A 23,284-nucleotide genomic window follows, 5' to 3' on the forward strand; every position below is an offset into this window, starting at 1 on the left:
TCCCAAGCTGCACCTGAGCCCAACATGTGATGCAGCAGCAAAGAAGGCAAATGTTCTTCTCGGCTGCATCCACAGAAGTGGATCGTGTCCAGATGGAGGGAAGTCCAAGTCCTGCTCTCTTCTGCCTTGGTCAGAATCCACACCTGGAATCCTGCGCGAAATTCCGGCTGCCGTGATTCCAGTTTCTTAAATTTGGTTTGCTTAGGGAATATCTATCCCTTTTGATCTTGCAGAGCTTTGAAGTAGCCTCAAAAGCTGCCTTCTGCTGAGACCGACCAAGGGCTCCCTCTAACTCTGTATAGTCCACACTGACTGGCAGCAGCTCCCCCCAGTTTCAGGCACGGGTCTCATCCAGGCCTTGTGGGAGATGCCAGGGGCTGACCCAGGGACATTCTGCATGCCAAGCAGATGCTCTTGGTTCCCCATGTTTCACTAGCCTTTCAACGTTATTCTATTAGCAACCGTGGAGATTCCACCTGCCTCTTTCCAAAGGAGAAAACTCACCTGTTTAAAGAATTTCAGGGGATGCATCATTTGTATACTTTTTGGAGTTCTATGTTTTCAATGTCCCTGAGATCTCTTAATGAAGGGCGGTATATCAATTCAACTAACAACAACAACAATTATTCTTATTTATTCATTCATTTATACCCCGCCCATCTGGCTGGGTTTCCCAAGCCACTCTGGGCAGCTTCCAACAAAATATTAATACAATACGCCATCAAATATTAAAAGCTTCCCTAAACATAACAACCATCCATTTTTAGTCCACTGAATTAGAAATTCAGCATTTCTGGGAGGGGAAATGGCATACTATTGAATGTTCGCATAGAAACATGCTTAAGAAAGTTTTGGTTATTTATGATGAGAATAGGATTTGTTTATTTTGAACTTCGCTTGGTTCTGTTGGTTTCTGCTTTCTTCTCTGTGCAGCGAAGTGCTTGTCACGAGACAGGTTGTTTACATTCCACAGAGTCTGTACTGTTGGGTTTCTCACGGGAACGGGAGACTGGATATGACGTACACTGGTTTCCTGTTTTTCACTGTTTCTTTGCAGTTTCAGTTTGTGATTCTCTCCGTGCTTTAGAGGAGAGATGACGCTTTCTCTGCTCCGGCAGAGGGAAAATGTTTTTCTGTAACTTACCAGCTTTGAACTGTAAATAAAGTAGTATAGAGCATGTTGGCACATACTTCTCATCATTCCGCTGTGCACTGGACACTGCTTATCCCCAACATTTGGTTCCGGGCCCAGAAAAACGCAGTGTTTTGAGGATGGACTCCAGAAGTCGGGCTCCTGGCAAAGGAACAAAGGAGCAAAGAGACGAAGTGCCGGCAAAGTATCGGAACAGCGGCAGAGGGACGGAACGCAAGGTATCTGCTCTGCGCGTCAAAATGATTGATGAAGGTATGTGCTACTGCTCCGGGCAGCCTGCCAGCTTCTAATTAATGGCTTTAAGGCTGGACTTTGAACTTTTAAAGCCGTTTTCCACGGCACAAGCGTAGTGGCTTGGATGGCTGGGAAAGTGAAAGTGACTTTGAATTTGCCTTTGGAATGAGGTTTGAAGTAAGCAGAGCAGCACAGACACAGCTTGTATAAAGCAGTCTGATTTAAAGCAGCAGAAATGACGCAAAAGGCGAATGCCAGAGTCATGATGGCCCTTCAGGATGCTTGTGGGGTTCCTAAGCTCAATAAGAAAAACTATACGGACTGGGTTCTCTATGCAGAGGCTATTCTGCGGAAAGAGGGTCTGTTTAAGGTAATTTCAGAAACCCCCCCAGCTCCAGTTACAGATGAATGGAAAGCTATGGATTCCAAGGCAAGGGGAACTCTTACATTGATAGTATCCCCAGAAGAGCTCTGTCTATTGCGTGATAAGACCTCAGCCAGAGAAATTTGGGACGCTTTGAGAGAGGCTCACTTGAGGACAGAAGCTGGATCCACTATGTTTTACTTTAACAAGCTGCATAATATGGCTCTTGCTGAAGGTGGAGATGTGCGTATACATCTGATGGAGATGCAGAATCTGAGACATGAGCTGCAACAGAGAGGACTCAACTTTCCAGAGGCTGTGTATTCCTTCATGATACTACAATCTTTGGGTTCAGGTTGGGAGTCTGTTGCGACTCAGATTGCTGTACAGCCAACTGCTCAGCTGACAGTGGACTATGTTACTGCCGTGATATTGAATGAAGCGGATCGCCGCGGTGCTAGCTGCATCAACAAGGGGGAGACTTCACAGTCGTCATCCCGCAGTGCAGTGGAACCACCAGATGGCGCCAAAGCTTTGAAGGCAGTGAAATGCTACTCGTGTGGACGTCTAGGCCATATGAAGAGGGAATGCAAATATCCCAGGGCCAAGACAGAGCAGCGCAGCGGAAGCTCATCGCGTGGAAAAGGCCAGAGCAAAGGCAAAGGTCCGGTGTCCAGGACAACGCAGCACAAGGCAATGGTCTCACGCTTCGCTCCAAAGGTTGCAGAGGTTGCGGAGGTTGCAGAGGTCCAGAAGACGTCTAGATCTTTCTTCGTTGTTGATTCAGCTGCAACGCATCACATGTGCAACGATAAGCGACTGTTCGTGTCTTTTACACCGCAGGAAGGTGCGATTCACCAGGCGGATGACCACACCATTCCCAGTAAAGGCTACGGAACTGTTGTTCTTCACAGTTTGGACTTATCGATACAGGATGTTCTTTATGTGCCGGATGCGAAACATAATCTGCTCAGCGTTGGACAGCTGATTGAGAAGAAGATTGACGTTTCCTTTAAAAACAATAGATGCATCATCACCAAGAAAAATGATTATCAATTGTATGCTGAATTTGTTGATCGTTTGTTTGTTTTGTATTATGATGATGTTGTGCAGGATGACACTTGTTGCATTGCAGGTTCTAACAAAAGTTTGCATGCAGAATGTATTCATGATTTTCACAGGAAATTTGGTCATTTGCATTTTGAGGCAGTATCTAAAATGCCTGCCTTGGTTGAAGGTATGACTATTAAACCCTGCAGGTACCACATGAAGTGCAAGGCATGCGCAGCAAACAAGGTGAAAATGGCTGCGAAAGGTAAGGTGTCTAGTAGGCAAGCTACAGAACCATACCAAATTATTCATGCTGATTTGGTTGGACCACTAGCGCCCTCTTTGGGTGGGAATAGGTACTTCATGGTTCTCCTTGATGCATTTTCCAGGTATATTTATGTGTACAATCTCAAGCAGAAATCAGAGGCTTTTCCTAGGTTCAAGGAATTCTGTGCTTGGTTGGGAAATGTGCATGGTAAGAAGATAAAGACTCTTTTCTCTGATCGCGGGGGAGAATTCACTTCTCAGCAGTTTGAAGCTTTTCTGGCTGAGAAAGGAATTCAACACGATTTGTCTAGTCCTCGCTCGCCATGGCAGAATGGACTTGCGGAACGAGCAAATCAAACATTGCTTCAAGGGTTAAAAACCTTGCTGCATGATGCAAATCTTCCAGAGAGTTATTGGGCCGAAGCTCTCTCATGTTTCACTTACAGTTATAATCGCAGGTTATCTTCAGCGATTGGTTGTACCCCCTATGAGAAGATGTTTGGCAAGAAGCCATACATCAAACACATGAAAATTTTTGGTTCGGACATGTGGGTTCACTCACCACAAAACTCCAAGTTAGACAAGCGTGGATTGCATGGTATCTTTCTAGGTTATCAGAAAGGGTCTTACAGAATAATGATGACTGACTCTAAGGAAATTAAGCTCACAAGAAGTGTTGAGTACAATGCCAAGTGGGGGGAGAATGTGGGAATTTTCCAATGTTATCCTGATGACAGTGATGAGACTGAGGATAGTCAAAAGCAACCACAACAACCCACACCCACTGATGAAGGTTCTGATTCTGAGTCTGAAACTGAATCAGATGATTCAGAGGATTTCAAGAGTGCGAAAGCCTCTATGCGACCCTCTGAAAGCTCTGATCAAGAATTGGAGGAACCATTGTTCACAATAGGTCACTTTTCTCCTAAGAAGGAAGAGGAAAGTGTTGAAGACTTAAGGCTAATTCGTAGGTCACAGAGAGCCACAAAAGGCAGACCTCCAAAGAGATTTGCTGATGAGTTTGCTAAGATAGCAGTAAAAGCTGTTAAAAGCTCCAAGAAGGTTTTTGAACCTTCAAGTTTCCAAGAAATCCAGGATTTGGATTCAAAGGAAGCTGAGCCATGGTTAAATGCCATGAAGGCTGAGCTTGATTCCTTGGAAAGGAACAAAACATGGGACCTAGTTCCAGTAGTTCCAGGAATGAAACTGCTTGGAAGCAAATGGGTCTTCAAAGCGAAGACTGATCAAAATGGCAAGATAGTCAGACACAAAGCCAGATTGGTAGCCAGAGGTTTTGCTCAGGTACCAGGTGAAGACTATCACGAGACCTACTCACCCACAGTGAGGTATGAGAGCATTAGGCTTATGCTCAAGCTAGCTGCAGAAGAAAATCTACACATTAGTCACCATGATGTGAATACAGCTTTTCTGTACGGATCTCTAAATGAATCACTTTATATGCTTCCACCTGATGGCGTACAGGTAAAACAGGGATTTGTTTGTGCTCTGAAAAAGTCCCTTTATGGTATCAAACAAAGTGCACGGTGTTGGCACACAAAGCTCACTGAAGTATTGTTTTCTCTAGGTTTTCAGCAAGGGAAAGCTGATCCATGTGTGTTTGTCAAAGAGGAGGGGCAAAAGAAACTGTATTGTTTGTTTTATGTTGATGATCTTTTATTCTTTTGGAAAGATGTCACAATGTACAATAACGCCCTAGCTCAACTGAAAGAGCACTTTGACATGAAAGATCTTGGTGAGGTAAACAACTACCTATCTCTGGAAATAGAGAGAGATCAAGATGGTAACATTCTAGTACACCAGTCACGGAAAATTGCTGATGTGTTAAGCAAACTAAACCTGATGGATGCTAACCCTGTAGACACACCGATGACAACAGGTTATCAGGTAGATGACACTGAAGAAGCATTTTCTGACACTACACTGTACAGAAGTGTGCTAGGCAAGCTAAACTTCATTGCCAGATGTTCAAGACCAGACATTGCTGTTAGCTGTAATTTGCTAAGCAGACAAGTCAACAATCCTACTGTTAAGGATTGGAAAGCTCTGAAACGCATAGCGCGGTATTTGAAAGGCACTATGCATTACAGACTGAGATTTAACAATCAGAAGTCTGGTGGTCTTGAGATATTTGCAGATGCAAGTTTTGGAAGTGACACTACAGACAGGAAAAGTACGTCTGGAGTTTGCTATAAGTACAATCAGGGTCTATTTGATTGGTCATGCAAGAAGCAAACAACAGTTAGCTTAAGTACTTGTGAAGCTGAACTGAATGCACTGTCTTATTCACTTAAAGATTGTGAATGGTTGTTACAATTGTGCAAAGACATGAAAATTCCTGTCAAATGTCCAATCCAGGTTTACCAGGACAACAAAGCATGTTTGGCTTTGCTGAATTCTGAAGGTTGTAAGCAAAGCACGAAGCACTTGCAATTGAAGGTGCAACATGCTAGGGAACGTATTCAGAAGGGACTCGTAACGGTGTCCTATATGCCAGGTAATGAAATTCCTGCTGATGTATTGTCCAAGATTGTATCAAGGGATCAACACTGTACCTATGTGCAGAAGTTGGGTTTGTACTGATATTGTACGAACACGCTGCCCAGAGATGTTCACAGAAAGGGGGAGGATGTTGGTTTCTGCTTTCTTCTCTGTGCAGCGAAGTGCTTGTCACGAGACAGGTTGTTTACATTCCACAGAGTCTGTACTGTTGGGTTTCTCACGGGAACGGGAGACTGGATATGACATACACTGGTTTCCTGTTTTTCACTGTTTCTTTGCAGTTTCAGTTTGTGATTCTCTCCGTGCTTTAGAGGAGAGATGACGCTTTCTCTGCTCCGGCAGAGGGAAAATGTTTTTCTGTAACTTACCAGCTTTGAACTGTAAATAAAGTAGTATAGAGCATGTTGGCACATACTTCTCATCATTCCGCTGTGCACTGGACACTGCTTATCCCCAACAGGTTCCTCCTTGGCAGCCAGTGTGATTGTTTCAGCAGGGCTAGAACTCAGGACCCGCTGCCTTGAGGGACATCTAAGAGCAGCTGGGCAGGGGAAAGGTCTCCCTTGGGAGGTGGGGGACTCTCCTTCCTTGGAGGTTTCTCAGCAGAGATCGGACGGCCATCTGCCATGGATGCTTTCGCTGAGATTCCTGCATTGTGGGGGTGGGACTAGATGACCCTGGGATCCCCTCCTCTCTCTCCACTCCTGAATTCTAGGAGGAGCTTCCTTGCCTCCTGCAAAGCCCTTTTCCCTGCAGGCTCTTCCTCTGGTTTCTGGCCAAGGGAGGGAGATGCTCAGAGTCCAACAAGAGCCAAAATCCCCCAAGTAACAGAGCTGCCCCTCTAGGAGTTGGTACTTCACCCCCCCCAAAAAAGAAGACAAAATGCGTTATAGCAGTGGTTTTCAACCCATGTGCCATGGCACCCTGGGTGCCCTGAATGATGGTTGGGGTGCTGTGGGCAACCCTGGCCTCTGCCTCTCTTTCCTTCCCTTCCTCTTCTGATGCCCCCTCACATCTCTGCCTCCCAAAGGCTTGCATGGCTGCAGGTGAATGGTGTCCCTGGGGTTGGTCAGGGGATGCTGGTTGCCAGGAGCTGAGGCTACCTTGGAGTAAGCAAGCAAGTGGGTGAAGGAGCCCAGCCCGCCAGCCCGCCATGTTGCTGGGAATGGACAGACAAGGGGGAGGCCAGCCAGGCAGGCTGTTATATGCTGAGTTGAATAGGATCCAAAATGCAGCAGTCTGATTGGTCCTAGAACAATAGGATTCAGAATGCAGCAGTCTGATTGGTCCTAGAACAATAGGATTCAGAATGCAGCAGTCTGATTGGTCCTAGAACAATGCAGCAGTATGGTCAGAGCCAGGAGACGTCTGACAATGGAGGAGCAAAGGCAGGCTGCACACTGGCACACTGTTGGATCGCTTGCTAGAAACCCCAGAGAGGAGGGGACTTGGAAAGCTGTGGGCAGGGGCGCTGACTTATAAAAAATATTGGGGGGGCCCATACCGGGGTCCTGCCCCGGGAAGTTTTCTAAGAGCCGCTCCCGGCCCGTTGCTGCTGCTGCCGCCCGCCTCGTGGCCCCCTCGCCAGCTGAGGGAGGGAGAGAGACCGAGAAGGAGAGAGATGCGTGGTGGGCAAGGCAAGTGCCCGTCTCGCCTCCCACCACCCCTCGTGCGGCCGCCCCCTCCCCTCCCTTCCCTGCGCGCGCTCGCTCGCTCGCCCTCCTCACCCCAACTCTTGGCCGTTCGCCCCAGGAACTCGCCGCTGTTGGGGTTGTAGATGAACCTCCGCCACTCGGCCATAGACTGGCTGAAGGGCTTCTTCTCCTCCTTGGCCATAGCGAGAGAGAGAGAGAGAGAGAGAGAGAGAGAGAGAGAGAGAGAGAGAGAGGCTGGAAAGAGAGAGGGAGCTCGGCGGTTCGCGGGCGGCAGTTTTCCCCCTCAGAACCGCTAAGTAACTCTCCCTCAGGCGCCCAGCAGGAGAGCAGAAGAGAGGAAAACGAAAGAGGGGCTGGGCCAGTCGCACGCACCGAGCAAAACTACTCGCGCTGCCTCTTTTACTACCGTAATAATTATTTGTTTTAACTCATTACTGAATGTATTTTAAAAGGTAACTATCGTCAAACAAGGAAAATAAAAAATACCAACATAATTTTGTGATTTTACAAAGCATAATATAACTAATAATTTTCTTAAATTATTGGGGGGGCAGAGCCCCCCAAACGAATTTTTGAGGGGGCTCGGGCCCCCTCAGGCCCCATGGAGTCGGCGCCTATGGCTGTGGGGAGCTGGGGGCTTTCTCTTCTGGCAGCTGATTTCATGGAGGAAGACCCTGTCATGGAATTCTACTCAGTATTGATCCAGGCAGAACTCCAATGTATAGTTAGCAAAGTGAAAATGTAAAGACGTTGCAGGATTCCCCAAAATAGACCAGAGGCAATTGTATTTCTTCCAGCAGAGCTTTACTGCTACTGAAGACAAATGAGGATACTGGTCACAAATCCAAAATGTACAGGATTGGCCCTGCCCATAAGAAATCCAGTTGCACACTTCCGGGTTGGCGCCATCCCGAATGGCGGACTCCCTCCGAGCTCCGGAGGGAGCCTGCTCGGCAGGGGCTGGGTCCTACCGCGCCGGCGACGCGGGGACCCTCAAAAACCATGGGCGCTGAAACCCATGGACATGGTGACTCGGCCGGCACCGTTTGCGCCCCCGACCCGCGAAGGAGCCTTTTTAAAGGCTACGGAGCGGGGGACAGGGGGTGGTGTGGTGCTATGAGTCCTTCGCTTCCCCTGCCGAGCGAAACCGCATGCCATTCGACGGAGAGCACTGACTTCTTCTATTGAAAATCTGGACTAAAAAGAACAACCCGTGAGTAATTGGAAATCGGATTTAAAAGGAATTTTTTTTTTTTAATTCGGAGCGAGCGGGGGAGGTGCAAAAAGGAAGTCTGTCTCCCCCCTGTTGTAGAGGATTTAAAGCAAAGGATTTGACAACTAAGATCGAGAGTTACCTTATATTGATAAAGTTATTAATTTCACGATGGAAAATTTTAAGACTGTGCTGGAGGAGAAAAGTGGAACGTATGAGCTAAAATGCAACCGCCCCGGGAACCGGGAGCAATCCGTGAGAGTGCCTGGTGAGGAGAAATAGAAGCTTTGACAGCTGTCAAAGGAGCTGTCAAAGTTGAAGAATAAAAAGAGAACTTTGTTATGAGGACTTTGCCGGTTACGTTTGTTACAATTTGATATAAATTGTTGAAAACAAGGGATAACAAGTTACTTTGACTGTTGGGTGTGATCTGGAAGGAAACTGAGTTACTATAATCCCTCTAGAGGGGCTGTGGGACACTACAAGTATTGCTGGCATGGAATTTGAATAGGATTTTTTATCTCCTGGGAAAACTGCAGAAATGGAACATTATTTTGTCTACAGAGGGCTCTACACTAAAGGAGATAATAGATTTATCTATTGAAGAATGGAAGGGACTTGACATAAGGTTTTGTTCCTGAATAACAAAGCCTCTGTAGAGGAATTAGAAGCTTTTGGAATTAGAACATTTTTGCAGTGGAGCAGGAAAAGAAACCAGAGGAAAGTGAGGAGAGAGAACAACAAGAACAACAAGAACAACAAGAATTGGACAAAGTTGGAAGTGGGAACATTTGGGACATCCAGATTTGACAAGGTCTAAAGAAATAAAATTGGAGTTTCTACTCTTAAATACAGAGATCTGGATGGAAAAAATGGCCCTTCTTGAGATAGAGTCCTTCCAAGATTGGATGTTCGAAACTAAAGACGACCAAAAAGACGGCAAAGACTATTAAAAAGACGGCAAAGTAGATTTGTGAAGGATTTCGGCCTAGATGTGGGATCTCCAGGATGACAGCAGACTTGATGGACATGGGGGAACGCAACTGGGAAAGGGGGGAGGGAAATTTGGAATCCAAAGGGTGTAAAACTATACTTTATTTTTTATTCTTTTTATTTTAATCTGTTCTGCATATTAAAGAGGGGAACTCGTGGAAGGGAACAGGGGTCGATTTTAGGGGATGGAAAAATATCTTTAACATTGGGTCAATGATAATAAGTCTAAAATTTGGGGTAAGAACTTGCTGAATCTATTTGAAGGAATTGGAATACAGGAGGGGGTGGAGAGGGGAAGTCCTGGAAAGATGTTAATGAAAATAAGGTTTTAAAGTGGATGTTTTATTTTTTATTTTTCTTTCTTGGTTATATTTGGAAATTTTCAATAAATATTATTTTTTTAAAAAAGAAATCCAGTTGCAGCAGACTTAACTGAAATTTCCCAAAGCTTATAAGTCTTAACCTTAACACTCAGCATACTTTGTACAGAACACCAGAGGGAAGAGAGAGAGAGAGAGAAATTGAAACCCAGGCTCCTTCTGGCCTCTTCTTATAGTCAGCATGACCTTGACAGAAGAGATGACAGAACCCCCTTAACCCAGCTGTACTCAGCTTCTCTGAAGGAATAACCCAAACATCAGGAAACTTCTGTTTCTTTTATTCAAAGAAGCTTCCAGAACCCTCTTGAACTAATAAGAATAGAATAGACAATATCAGATCCATACTTTCTGCACCAAGAAATGCAAACTGACAGACCCTCAGGGAATGAGCTGCTCTTCTCATTAACCCTGAAACTCCAGCTGTGAACTGTGGGATTTCCTGCCCAGATAACTCTGTGACTCCAGCCTTCTGAATGTCGCCTGTAGGATTCCGTTGTAGTTGCAGTTTTCATGGAATCCTAGAGTTGAAAGGGACCCCAAAGGTCATCAAGTCCCACCCCCTGCATTGCAGGAATCTCAGCTAGATCCTCCAAGACAGTTGGCCACCCAAAGTAGGCTTATTGTATTTCTAAATTGAACACTGAATGCTAAAATAAGCTTCTAAGCAGTGGACAGACAATTACAAATAGTGTCCAGGATTCACCTAGCCAGCCCTATCTGCTGCAAAATGGGGCCTGCCCCCCACTCCTCCCCCTCTCCATGCCCCCAGGAACCCCTTGAATTTGGCTCTAGGGCACTGGGAGGGAACCTCCCCAGAACAACTCACGAGGAGAGGAGAAAGTGGATCCTCCCATCGGGGAAACTGGAATGCTTGCGTAGGCAGAAAAACGTGGAAAACACAAGGCGGAGAACCACCTATTTACAAAAAATGACTGCTCCCAGTCACCAGTCTAGCTGTCGCATTCTGGATTAGTTGTAGTTTCTGGGTCACCTTCAAAGGTAGCCCCACGTAGAGCGCATGGCAGTAGTGCAAGCAGGAGATAACCAGAGCATGCACCACTCTGGCGAGACTGTGGGCAGGTAGGGTCTCAGCCTGCATACCAGATGGAGCTGGGAGACAGCTGCCCTGGAAACAGAATTAACCTGCGCCTCCATGGACAGCTGTGAGTCCAAACTGACTCCCAGGCTGCGCACCTGGTCCTTCAGGGGCACAGTTGGCCCATTCAGGACCAGGGAGTCACCCACACCTGCCCACCCTCTGTCCCCCAAAAGAGTACTTTCTGTCTTGTCAGGATTCGACTTCAATCTGTTATAACAGAGCATTGTGTAGCAGATCATATTGATCCTGTCTCAGAGGAGGACATTTCCCTTTTTCTTTTAGGGTCCAGTGTGCTTTGAAGATGTTTCTGTTCATTTCACGGACGAGGAGTGGGCGTTGCTGGATCCTGACCAGAGAGCTCTGCATAAGGACGTCATGGAGGAGAATCGTGGGATCATGGCCTCTCTTGGTAAGGCTCCTTGTGGGATCGTCCTATCTGCCTGGAAATTCAAAAAAATACCTCTATGTAACAAACCTCATATATTTTCACAGAGCTCAGCAGCGCCTCCTCCAACACCTGGGAACCTAACACCCCCACAGCTGTAATGGTGTGAAGCCAAGATTCAATTATTGCCCCTATTAATTGATCTTTACAGTGGTACCTCGAGTTCCAAACAGCCTAGTTCACGATCTTTTGGGGTTACGTACACTTGGGCTCCATGATCACTGCAGATGGTGACAGCAGTCACAAAATTAAAAGACGCCTGCTTCTTGGGAGAAAAGCAATGACAAACCTAGACAGCATCTTAAAAAGCAGAGACATCACAAGCTCTGGTTTTCCCAGTAGTGATGTATGGAAGTGAAACTGGACCATAAAGAAGGCTGATCACCGAAGAATTGGTGCTTTTGAATGATGGTGCAGACTGCAAGAAGATCAATCCTCTCCATTCTAAAGGAAATCAGTCCTGAGTTCTCACTGGGAGGACAGATCCTGAAGCTGAGGCTCCAATACTTAGGCCACCTCATGAGAAGAGAAGACTCCCTGGAAAAGACCCTGATGTTGGGAAAGATGGAGGGCAGAAGGAGAAGGGGACGACAGAGGACGAGATGGTGGGACAGTGTTCTCAAAGCTACCATCATGAGCGAGGCAGTGGAAGACAGGAGTGCCTGGCGTGTTCTGGTCCATGGAGTCATGAAGAGTCGGACACAACTAAACGACTAAACAACAACAACACTTCAAAACCAGAATGAAAATTAAAAGCAGCACCGTTTGTGCTTGCAAATCTAAGGTCTCTTGAGTTATTGAATCATAGAATTGCAGAGTTGGAAAAGGATCTGTGAAATATTGCTCAGGGTAAAGGTCCTGCAGGCTTCCGGTGCGCATGCTGCTTTCCCTGGACCTCTGAGCACAGCAGAGTAAACACAGCGTGTTTAGCCTTCTGCCCTCTGTGCTTGCATTAAGTGTGCATAAATCAAGAGTCCAGTCAGCTCCTCTAATCTAGAAGTGTTTATTTTACAGCAGTTTACGGTAAATCATCCTGTATCAGGCAGAAAAAGCATCTCCGCACCCGACGAAAACGAAAGCAGAATAACAGAACAAAGAAACAGATCCCGGATGTATACGTAGGATCTCTCCGCCCCCTCGGAAGGCAGGGCGAAAGAACTAAGCTGTTTAGCCCTGCAAGCTCAGGTTCTCCTCACAGGGTCATCTAGTCCAACCCCCTGGAATGCAATCTCAACTAATTGATCCCGGATGCGGATGCTGTTTGTGTCTCCGTTACGGAAAGTAGTGTTGTTTTCGGTTAAGTTATTCCTGCTGACAAGATTCTGAGATTATTATTCAATTTTATTTTCCAAATTTGTCAGTCACTTCCCCAGGGTAACCCAAAGCAATATGCAGCCAAACCTTTTTGCCATGGCTGGCCCACGTACAGTCTGGGTTCTCCACCCTTTTCTGGTACCTCCTGGTACTCCTCAAACGAGAAGATAGAAGGTTGCTTGACGGAGCAGCTTTCCTGCATCAGCGTTCCCAGCAAGCAATGTTGGAATGCCCAAATGTGGAAACTCTCTTTTTGGGCAGAGATCTGTGTCTTGCCCAACAAGCTCCATCTGAGCAGTGTGGAACTTCTCCACTTCCAGAGGGAAGTAACTACTACTCGCTGTCAAGCTGGTTAGCTCGTGTTCTCGTTATGTGTTTTTATGTTGTGAACCGCTGTGTGAGTTTGGGATGAAGGGAGGGATATACCATTTTTTATACAGTGGTATACATTGTGAGGAGATTTCACCCCTCCCATACCCAAGAAATCTCCTGATGATCTCCTGAGGTCTCTGCTGACTCTACAGAGAGGAGGAGCAATGTACTGCTCTCTACTTAATTAGTCAAGTGAGTGAATCTGTGTGAGTGAGAGAGTCAGTCAGTGTGTCGGAGAGAGAGTGCAAGAGATCGTGTTTATAGATAAGATTGCTGCTAAGAGCAGCTGCAGGCACTCAGAGTATAGCATTGATTTATGCTCAGAACATTTAGCTCTGTATATAGTTTTTATTATAGCTGTAGCAATAGAATAAAAGGAGGATATTTTACAGAGCTGCTCTCCGAGTGGTTTATACTCTGCAAGACTCTGCAAAACGCTGCTGCGCAACGACTATATTATTGAGACAGTGAATCCGGTGCTCTCAGCTCCAAGCTGTGAGTCCACAGCACTGTGACCTGTTCCTGTGGGAAAGGAGGTCTCTGGCAGTGCTACCCAGCTCGCCTAGCCCAGTCGGGGCTGTAGTGCATGAGTCCAGTTGGTACACTGGCTCAAGGGCGATGCTGACACATTAATTATTCCTTTCATTTTATGGACCAATGGTCTTGTTAGATAGTAAAAATTCATGTTAAATAAATGTTTTAGGGGTTGTTTTTAAAAGTGGAACGTATTAATCCATTTTGCATTACTTTCTATGGGAAAGAACGCCTTGGTTTAAGAATGCTTTGGTTTAAGAATGGACTACTGGAACGGAATAAGTTCGTAAAGCAAGGTAACACTGTATTTCTGGGTTGCTTAAAAGATTATTTTGTCGGCTCCATAGATTTTCAATTTGGTTAAGGTCTGGGCTATTCCCAGGCCATTCCAGCAGTGGAATATGATTATATTGAAACCAACTTTTGCACAAAGGAGCAACATGACATGAAGCTGAATCCTGCTGAAATAGAAAATAAATAAAAATGCTTCAGTATCTGGGGAAAGATCACATGCGGAAGGCTTCAGTTTGGGCTCAAGTGTTTGCTTTATGTATTTGGGGATTTTACATTCCCATTAATGAAGCACTAATAGGGTGCTTCACAGTAGGTGTAATGTAAGTGGGATGTAAATCTTCTCCGATTCTTCTTCTCACATATTTTTCTTTTATTCTATTACGGTATGTTCTTCAAACTCATGAAACGAAAGACCAACCAACTTGATAGCAATCACATAACAATATGACAAAAGTCAGCCTAAGCAAATGTGCTTCCTTTTTCTAGTTATTTGGCTATAACAGGTAATTACATTCTTGATTAAATTATCTTTCCATTGATACATAACTTTATGATATTACTCAAAAAAAAAAAGCAGGGCTATGAGCCATCAAACCTCTGAAATATACTTTTTTCCACAAAAGGCTTCTGCAATTTTACCACTACTGTATATCAAACAAAGCAGCATTCAACAACCCATCAAAATCTAATAACAAATACGTTGGTTAATGACGAACCACAAAGGTAACGAACACTCACCCAACTCCCTTTAGTTCTTCTTCATTTGTTCCTGAGGCTCTAATCCCCTTTTGTCTCCATTGCAGATTGTGATGAATTGGAAATCGAGAACAAGGATGAACACGACAAAATCCCCAGAGAGGAGAAGCCACGTAAGAATTTGGAGTGTGGAGAGAGCTGCAGTCAGAGCTCCCATTCCAGTTCCCAACAAAGAAATCTCATTGGGAAGAAACCCTATCAGTGCGTGGAATGTGGGAAGAGCTTCAGTCAGAGCTCCCATCTCACTAACCATCAGAGAATTCATACAGGGGAGAAACCCTATCAGTGTGTGGAATATGGAAAAATATTCAGTCACAACTCCTCTCTCAATTCCCATCGAAGAATTCATACAGGGGAGAAACCCTATCAGTGCGTGGAATGTGGAAAGAGCTTCAGTCACAGTTCTGATGTCGCTAAGCATCAGAGAAGTCATACAGGAGAGAAACCCTATCAGTGCGTGGAATGTGGAAAGAGCTTCAGTCAGAGCTCCTCTCTCACTTCCCATCGCAGAATTCATACAAGGGAGAAACACTATCAGTGCGTGGAATGCGGAAAGAGCTGCAGTCACAGTTCTAATGTCACTAAGCATCAGAGAAGTCATACAGGGGAGAAACCCTATCAGTGTGTGGAATGTGGAAAGAGCTTCAGGCAGAGTTCCTCTCTAACTTCCCATCAAATAATCCACACAGGAGAGAAACCCTATCAGTGCGTGGAATGTGGAAAGAGCTTCAGTCAGAGCTCCCATCTCACTAAGCATCACAGAATTCATACAGGGGAGTCAACTCTCCAAAGCTGTCGCCATGAGCAGAGGACGCCTGTTTTTTAAGATGAAATTTGGACTTAATTAACAGGCATGCTTTGAAGTAGGGGAGTTAAAATTATCTACTAATTGAATCCGCCAAGTTTTTGATCTAGAGAAGGACTTTCATTGTAATTGGATCGGTATGTTGGGGGAGGTGAGCCTTGATTATTTTCTTTTGATATATTTTGCATTTGCTGTTTTATTCGGCAAATCTCCTCCAAAAGGTTAAGTTTTTGAAATATGCAAGCGGGATTTAAAGAGTATTTTGTTATTGTTATGGTTTAACTTCGAAATAGACTGTCTGAAATTTTGACTATGATTCTGGCAATGACCCTCAATGGAATGGTAAAAAGAATTCTTGACTGCAGTTATTGTGTTTTCGCTGAGGCGTCAACTTGTTAGTAGCTGGAATGAGATCACAGAAGGGAATTTTGGATACCTGCCTGGGGCTAATGGCGGAAGGCTAAACCTCCCTTTTGTCTTGGATGTGACGCACTGAGATTTGCCCTTGTGTGCAGAACTGGAAAGTGACATTGCTGAGGACTTTGGAAAACAACAGGGGGGAAAGAAGAAAATATTTCATACAGAATTATAAAGGACTGACCCGCTTGCTGAATTAATGGAGGGATTATTTGAATACGAGCGAAAGTTGACTGGGCCTGTGGCTCTTAAAATAAACAAAACATAAATGAAGGATTAACATCGGAAATGATTTCTTTGGACTAATAAAGAAATGCAGTATGACATCATTCCCCAAAATTCAGAGCATGGGAAGTCACCCAAAGGATATATACGGTAATTTGGCATTGAAGAATTGGCTCTTTTGATTGTATTATAACTTAGAATGTTTTATTGTGGTCTTTATTGGATTTTTAAAATGGAGATTTAACAAGAATATTATATGTGCGTGTGCTGATAGGAGAAAAACCCTATGTGTGTGGAATGTGGAGCGAGCTTCAGTCAGGGCTCCCATCTCACTTCCCATCAAATAATCCATAGAAAGGTTGGGAAAACCATTATACAGCTTTAGGAGCCAGGCAAATCCCCACCTTGTTAACCAGGCCTTTGGCTGATTACATCTAATGCGCTTCAAAAATGTGATAGGGAGGGGGGTTACAGGTGCGTATTTTGTGATGTCTTTTTATCTTGTAAATGTCCTGAGACATGTGGGAACAGGAGTCAACTCTTAGAGGCCGAGGGGTTTTTGCCCTCCCCGATAAAATGTCTGAGGGGGCCACCCCCAAGTTGGTAGACATTGCCATTCCAATGGCATGCATGCATCATGTGATTGAAACTGTCTTGATTGCACTGGTTGATGATCTCTGGCGGGCCAGGGACAAAGGTGAGAGCTGTTTCCTAGTTCTGCTGGATCTCTCAGCGGCCTTTGACACCATCGACCATAACATCCTTCTGGACTGTCTAGAGGGGCTGGGAGCACTGTTATATGGTGGTTCCGCTCCTTCCTCCTGGGCCGTGTTCAGAAAGTGGTGGTGGGTGATGAGCGTTCAGACCCCTGGGCTCTCACTTGTGGGGTGCCTCAGGATTCTGTCCTATCCTCCCATGCTTTTCAACATCTATATGCAGCTGCAGGGAGAGATCATCAGGGGGTTTGGGCTGGGTGTTCATCAGTATGCAGATGACACACAGCTCTACCTCTCCTTTAAATCAGAACCAGTGAAGGCAGTGAAGGTCCTGCGTGAGTGCCTGGAGGCGGTTGGTTGGTGGATGGATAGTGGCTAACAGATTGAGGTCGAATCCTGACAAGACAGAAGTACTTTTTGGGGGGTACAGGGAGTGGGTGGATGTGGGGGATTCCCTGGTCCTGAATGGGGCAACTGTGCCCCTGAAGGACCAGGTGCACAGCCTGGGAGTCATTTTGGACTCACAGCTGTTCATGGAGGCACAAGTTAATTCTGTGAATAGCTGAGATTGATCTTTTACAAGCTTCTGAAGCTACTCAGTGCCCAAAGTTAAACAGGCACAATTATGAGACTTGGGCAAGTTGCTGTGAGAGCTTGCTTTGTCAGTTTGGAGTGTGGCATACTGTGTGTGAAGCCCCTCCAGTTCCTCTGACAGATAGATGGAGGGCCCAAGATTCAAGGGCCATAGACATAATAGTCTTGTCCGTCTCTCTGGAGGAAATTGCTACGCTAGCTGGAAACACCACAGCACGTCAGATGTGGAATGCTTTGAAAGTAGCCCATCTGCCAATCATCCCAGCCCAGAGTTTGACTGCATCGAAGGTCCTGGCTGTTTCCCAGAATGCGAATGAATGCAGGGATGCTGAGGGCACCGGTTGCAAGCTGCAGGGGGAGCTGACTGTGATGTCATCCCAGGCAGCATTCCAGCCTCCAGGGAGCCAAGGAGTCGGCAGCTGAGAGCTCTCTTTCGCATGAGAGCCAAGGTCATCTTTGCAGAGGCCGGAAGGCCAGAAGTAAACAGAGAGAGATGCCTGCAGATGGCCCGAAGCAGAAGGGGGGTGAAGAGCCCACGCCAGTGGAAAACAAGGCTTTGTTTGCTGGCACAGCTTCACCATTGGCTAAAGGCAAGTCTGATGGCCAGGAGCAAGGGGGCAAGCAGCAGCAGCCCAAGCCAGTGGAAAACAAGGTTCTGTTTGCTGGCACTGCGTCCCCAAAAGCCAAAGGAAGGTTTATTGTTGACTCTGGAGCGACCCGCCATCTGGCAAAGGATCGGCACCTTTTTATCTCCTTCACACCTCAAGATGGTGAGATCCACCTGGCTGATGGAAAGACGTTGTGAATTGCAGGAGAAGGGACTGTGAAACTGGCAAGTCTGCACACAACCAGCAAAGATGTACTTTATGTTCCAGGTGCTGCAGACAATTTGCTCAGTGTCCCACAGCTGACTGGGCGTGGCTTTGAGATTTCCTTCAAGAGGAGCGTCTGTGTCATCAGGAAAGGCAAAGAGGACATTTTGCATGCAAAGTTTATAGATGGCTTATGATGACAATGGTGTTGCTGTGTCTAATGTTGATTCTTGTTGTGTTGCACAAACTAACAAGGTTCTTCATGCAGGATGTATTCACGAAGTACACAGAAGATTTTGTCACATGTCTTGGCAGGCACTGGCCAAGATGCCTGAATTGGTTCAGGGTTTGAACATCAAACCCTGTAAGTTTCACATGAAATGTGTATCTTGTGCAGAGAACAAGGTGAAGGTTGCTCCAAAAGGCAAGGAGTCTAGCAGGCAGGCTTCCAAACCCTACCAGCTAGTCCACGCAGACCTTGTTGGTCCACTTGCACCCTCTTTGGGTGGAGCAAGGTACTTCATGATTCTAATTGATTCTTTTTCCAGGTACATTCATGTGTTTATCCTCGAGCAGAAATCGCAAGCATTTCCTAGGTTCAAGGCATTCTGTGCTTGGTTGGAGAATGTTCACAGTAAACGTATCAGCTGTCTCTTTACTGATCGAGGCGGGGAATTCACTTCTCAGCAGTTTGAAACTTTCCTGACTGAGAAGAGAATCCAGCATGACTTGTCCACGCCTAGATCGCCATGGATGAATGGACTTGCGGAGCGAGCAAACCAAACTTTGCTTCAAGGCCTAAAAACCTTTTGCATGATACCAATCTCCCTGAGAAGTTTTGGGGAGAGGCTCTGTCCACATTTGTTTATACCTTTAATCACAGACTGTCATCACCTATTGGTTGTACTCCCTATGAGAAGATGTTTGGTAAGAAACCTAACATCAAGCACATGAGAATCTTTGGTTCTGACATGTGGGTACACACCCCACAGAGCAACAAGCTTGGGAAGTGTGGGGCACATGGTTTGTATGGGGCCAAGATGGCGTCTGGCACTCTTCTTAGCTGCGCCACTGCTGTCCTTGCCGGTAAAAACCTCCTCCAGCCTCTTTGGCCCTCTTAGCAGAGTTTACACAGCAGGAAAACTGTTGCTTGTGTGGGAATGACTCAGACTGCAACGCAGGCTTTTCTCTTATCTCCAATAACTTTTAATGAGTAGAATAACATCGTAAATTCAGCCCGGCGAATTAGCTGGCATTCTCTCCGCTTCTCTGCAAAAGCGAAAGGAAACACACAGAGAAACACTCCCTTATGAGAACATAGCCATGCCTCAGAATGTGAGACGTCACTCAACTATTTAACCCTGTAAGTTCTGATTCTCCTCACAGTTTGTTCATGGGGTTCGAAAAAGGTGCATACAGGGTATGGATAACTGACTCTAAGTCCATTAAGTTCACAAAGAGTGTTGAGTACAATCCTAAGTGGGGGGGGGGGAATGTGGGAATTTTCCAGCGTTACCCAGAGGAAGATGAAGATGATGTGAAAAAAGCAGATAATGTTGAGGCAGAAGAGGAAGCTGAGGATGATGATGATGATGATCAGAGTTCGGATTCCAGTTCAGTGGGCGGCGCTGCTGTTGGTGTCAGCGACAGTGATGACACAGCAGACTACAGGAGCGCAAAGGCCTCAGTCAGACCATCTGATGCATCTGACAATGAACTGGAAGAACCACTGTTCACCATTGGTCATTTTTCTCCTAAGAAGGAGGAGATGAGTGAAGAAGACTTGCGTCTAGTTCACAGGTCTGATGTCCTCCACCAGGACTTTGACCGCCCATAAATTGTAAAAGTTTGCTGTGGCCAACCTATGTAAGATGGTGTAAGATGGGTGTAAGATGGACGGAGCCCAGCCTATAGATCTCACCATGGTGCTGCAGAACCTCTACATACAGGGAGTGTTGGGATTCGCAGGATACTGAATAAGTCTGCAGGCTTCAACAGGCTGATGCAATACTCTGTGAAGTGCTGGGTCAGAGTGACTCAGCAGGAGTGTGATTAATGTGATTGGCTATCACCTGTTTTAAAAAGGAAAGCCTGCTCAACAGTGTGTGGTGGTTGTGCTGTGGTGTGGTGATGCTGTGTGGAGAGTATTCGTTTGCCTTAAGGAGCAGGTACTCTGTATGAACTGTTTTTGTAAATACCTGTATATAGCTCACATTAAAAAGACTGCACTGGGAAAAACCTGGGACTCTGAGCGTTTCTGCTGAAAGCGCCGCGAGGAATTTCCCCCTATGTTCTAGGGGGAGGTTCAAGCACTTTGAGCAGCCCCAGCCTGACGTGCTCCCCTGTCCCATAACCAGAGAGGTTCAGGGGGAGCATGGGGCCCTTCGGGGCTTTGTCAGCGGGTGTTGGCCGATGTCCGCCACCTGTGCAGCAGACTTCCCCACCCCACGGAGCGGCGTGTGCTTTATGGTCAGCCTCTTTGTGGGCCCGGCACTTTCTGGGGTCTCTCCATACTTTGAGGCCAGCGACCATCTGCTGGGGAATGTGGACGACTTCATTGCCACCCTGGAGGGCACGTTCGGGGAGCTGAATCATGCCCTGGTGGCTGAGATGGCCCTGCAGAACCTCCGGCAGGGGGCTCGCCCAGTTACCGAGTCCGCTCCGTTGGTGGGCTGCGGACACCCTGCTATGTAGCTACCTGACGGTTCCACTTCCATCAGGGCCTTCATCCCTGCCTTAAGGATGAACTGGCGTGGGTGACCCCCCCCCCAGCAGCCCTGACAGACTTTATCACGTTGCATATTAACATTGAGATTCCGAGCTCTGAGATTGTCTGAGATTCCGAGCTCTGATTGAGGGAGCCCCCGGGGTCCAGCGCTGCAGTGGGGCTGGAAGTGGAGCCCATGCAAGTAGGGACTGGGCTTGTCTTGTGGAGAGGGGGGCCATTTCACAGCAGAGAGTCCGGCCAAGAGGTTGGGAAACGCCAAGCCCCAGCTGTGCTAGGAGGGGCTCAGCTGAGGCTCAATCCCTCTGCACCCCATTCTCCCTATACATATTCTCTTTCCCCAGGGGGCCATGCTGGCCTGGAGGCAATGATGGACTCGGGGGCCTCTGGCGTCTTCATGGACATCAGTTTCACTGAGAAGTATCAAGTACCATCAGTGGTGAAAGCCTTGCCCATTTCAGTGGTGGGTCTGGAGGGGACCCCCCCTCACATCAGGACCCATTGCCCGTGAGACCTGTCCACTGGCCAGGTTAGTGGCACCCCTGCACCAGGAACTGTTAACGTTTCAACTAGTCCAGACGCCACATTTCCCTGTGGTCCTTGGAAGCCTCCGCTTGGTCCGACATGACCCCGCCATTTCCTGGGTGCAGCGGATGTTGTGTTTCTCATCGTCTTTCTGCCACGACGTCTGTGCCCAACCCCCGTGTTGCCGCCGGCACCTGGGAAGTCTCACCTGCTGGCCCTCAGTTCTTCCGCTTTGCAGGGGACTGCCCCAGACTGGGCAGGGTTACCGGATGTCGGCCTAATCCTGGAGCCCTACCAGGATTTGGTGGACGTGTCTGAGAAAAAGGGGGCTGAGGCTTTGCCACCCCATTGGACTTACGATTGTCCTATTGACTTGCAGCCAGGAGCAGAGATTCCTTTCGGCCGCATTTATGACTTGTCGGCCCCTGAACTTGGGGCCCTCCGAGAGTATTAGATGACAACCTTGCCAGGGGGTTCATTCGCCCCTCTACTTCCCCTCCTGCCCCCCTCCCCCACCTGCATGTTTTCCGGCTGCCTGCGCATCCCTAGAATGCTTCCCTGGACGCAGCAGCACTGAAGCATGGAGAGGAGGAGGCGGCAGCTGTCGGCTGCACTCCTAGGCGCCGGAAGCTGAGCTGGGTGGGCTGGAGCCTGCGCACAGGACACGACTCTCTCCGCTCTGCTTGCCAGGAGGGCAGGGGATTTCCCTGCTCTTTGTTGCGCTCGTCTGACTTTAACTGCCCAGTTCAAACCATACGCAGCAGGAGTCGCAACTGAATCCTTAGGAAGGCGCCACAATAACTAGGCAAGGGGAAGAGGGCTGATGAACAGACGGTAGCCTTGGTCACTCCAACGCCCCCTTTACCCACGCGCTCTCCCGTGCAGCAACACGCCTCACACGCCTCCACACACACATCAAAATATGCCCGATACAGGAACCCCAGCAGCCTCCTCCCTGCAGCCCACCCTCCTCCGTAACACGCTGTCAGAGCTGCCTCTAGGTTCCACCTCACAGAGGACCAACGCCAGATCATCGTTATGTACAAAAGTCTTTATTGAAGTTAAGTTTCCATTCCAAAGCTGCGGCGCGCAGCTCTACGTCTTTAACGCTAGACCGGCAAAGCTCCGTCTGAATCTCCTCCCCTTCCACACCAGTTTAAGACTCTAGCCTTGCTCCACCTCTTCCTTAGCTCCTTCCTCCTCTGGGCCCTCCTGCCCGCTGGTGCTTCACCCTTTCTGGACTCTTCTGACGCTGACCCCCCAGATTCTTGCCCCTCCTTCCGGCGGGCTTTAGGACCTGGTTCCCTATCCGGGCTACCTGCCGTGCCGCTCACCTGTACATTTGAACTTGGCGCGGTCAACCCTGACTCATCTTCTCTCGCTGGTGGTGAATGCGCTGTTCCCGATACCTGGGACTCCTCCCCCCCACTGCGCTCTGGTGGGGAAGCTGGTCCTGATTTCCAACTGCTGCTCTGGGAATCCCCGCTGGCCCCTTGCTCCTGGGGTTTCCCCCTTGGGGCCCCCCTTGCCCTGGCTACCGGCGCCCCCTTCTGTGAATCTTCCGATTCGCTGGAGAGGCTCGCTGGAGAGAGCTACTGTCCTCTTCTCCTACACTGCCTTCGGATTGCTCCCCCTCACTCTCCATCTCCTCCCCTCCCTGTGCTCCCGCTGCGTCCCTGACACACGCGATCTGATTTTCGCCCCTGCACTTGGGCCAGGCGGCTCCAGGGACCACATATTCGCTCAGGAAGACACACAGACATTTCCCCTTACTTTTGAGAGGAAACAAGTGCGTCTTATCGAGCGAAAAATACGGTAATGT

The 23,284-nt window shown here is 47.4% G+C and overlaps 2 protein-coding genes across 2 annotated transcripts in view; one reads left to right on the forward strand and one right to left on the reverse strand.

Moving 5' to 3' along the window:
- The window catches only part of LOC309369076 (uncharacterized protein), a 205,244-nt gene that overhangs the window by 148,882 nt on the left and 33,078 nt on the right, over positions 1 to 23,284 (reverse strand). The window lies entirely within an intron of this gene.
- LOC309369300 (uncharacterized protein) lies at positions 10,873 to 16,138 on the forward strand. Its single transcript, XM_081910127.1, has 2 exons — positions 10,873 to 11,337; positions 14,691 to 16,138. The coding sequence occupies exons 1-2, from the start codon at positions 11,304 to 11,306 to the stop codon at positions 15,467 to 15,469; spliced, it is 813 nt and encodes a 270-aa protein (XP_081766253.1). The 5' UTR covers positions 10,873 to 11,303; the 3' UTR covers positions 15,470 to 16,138.

This window comes from Podarcis melisellensis (genome assembly GCF_964234715.1).
Source record: "Podarcis melisellensis genome assembly, chromosome: 4".
Classification (NCBI taxonomy): Eukaryota; Metazoa; Chordata; class Lepidosauria; order Squamata; family Lacertidae; genus Podarcis; species Podarcis melisellensis.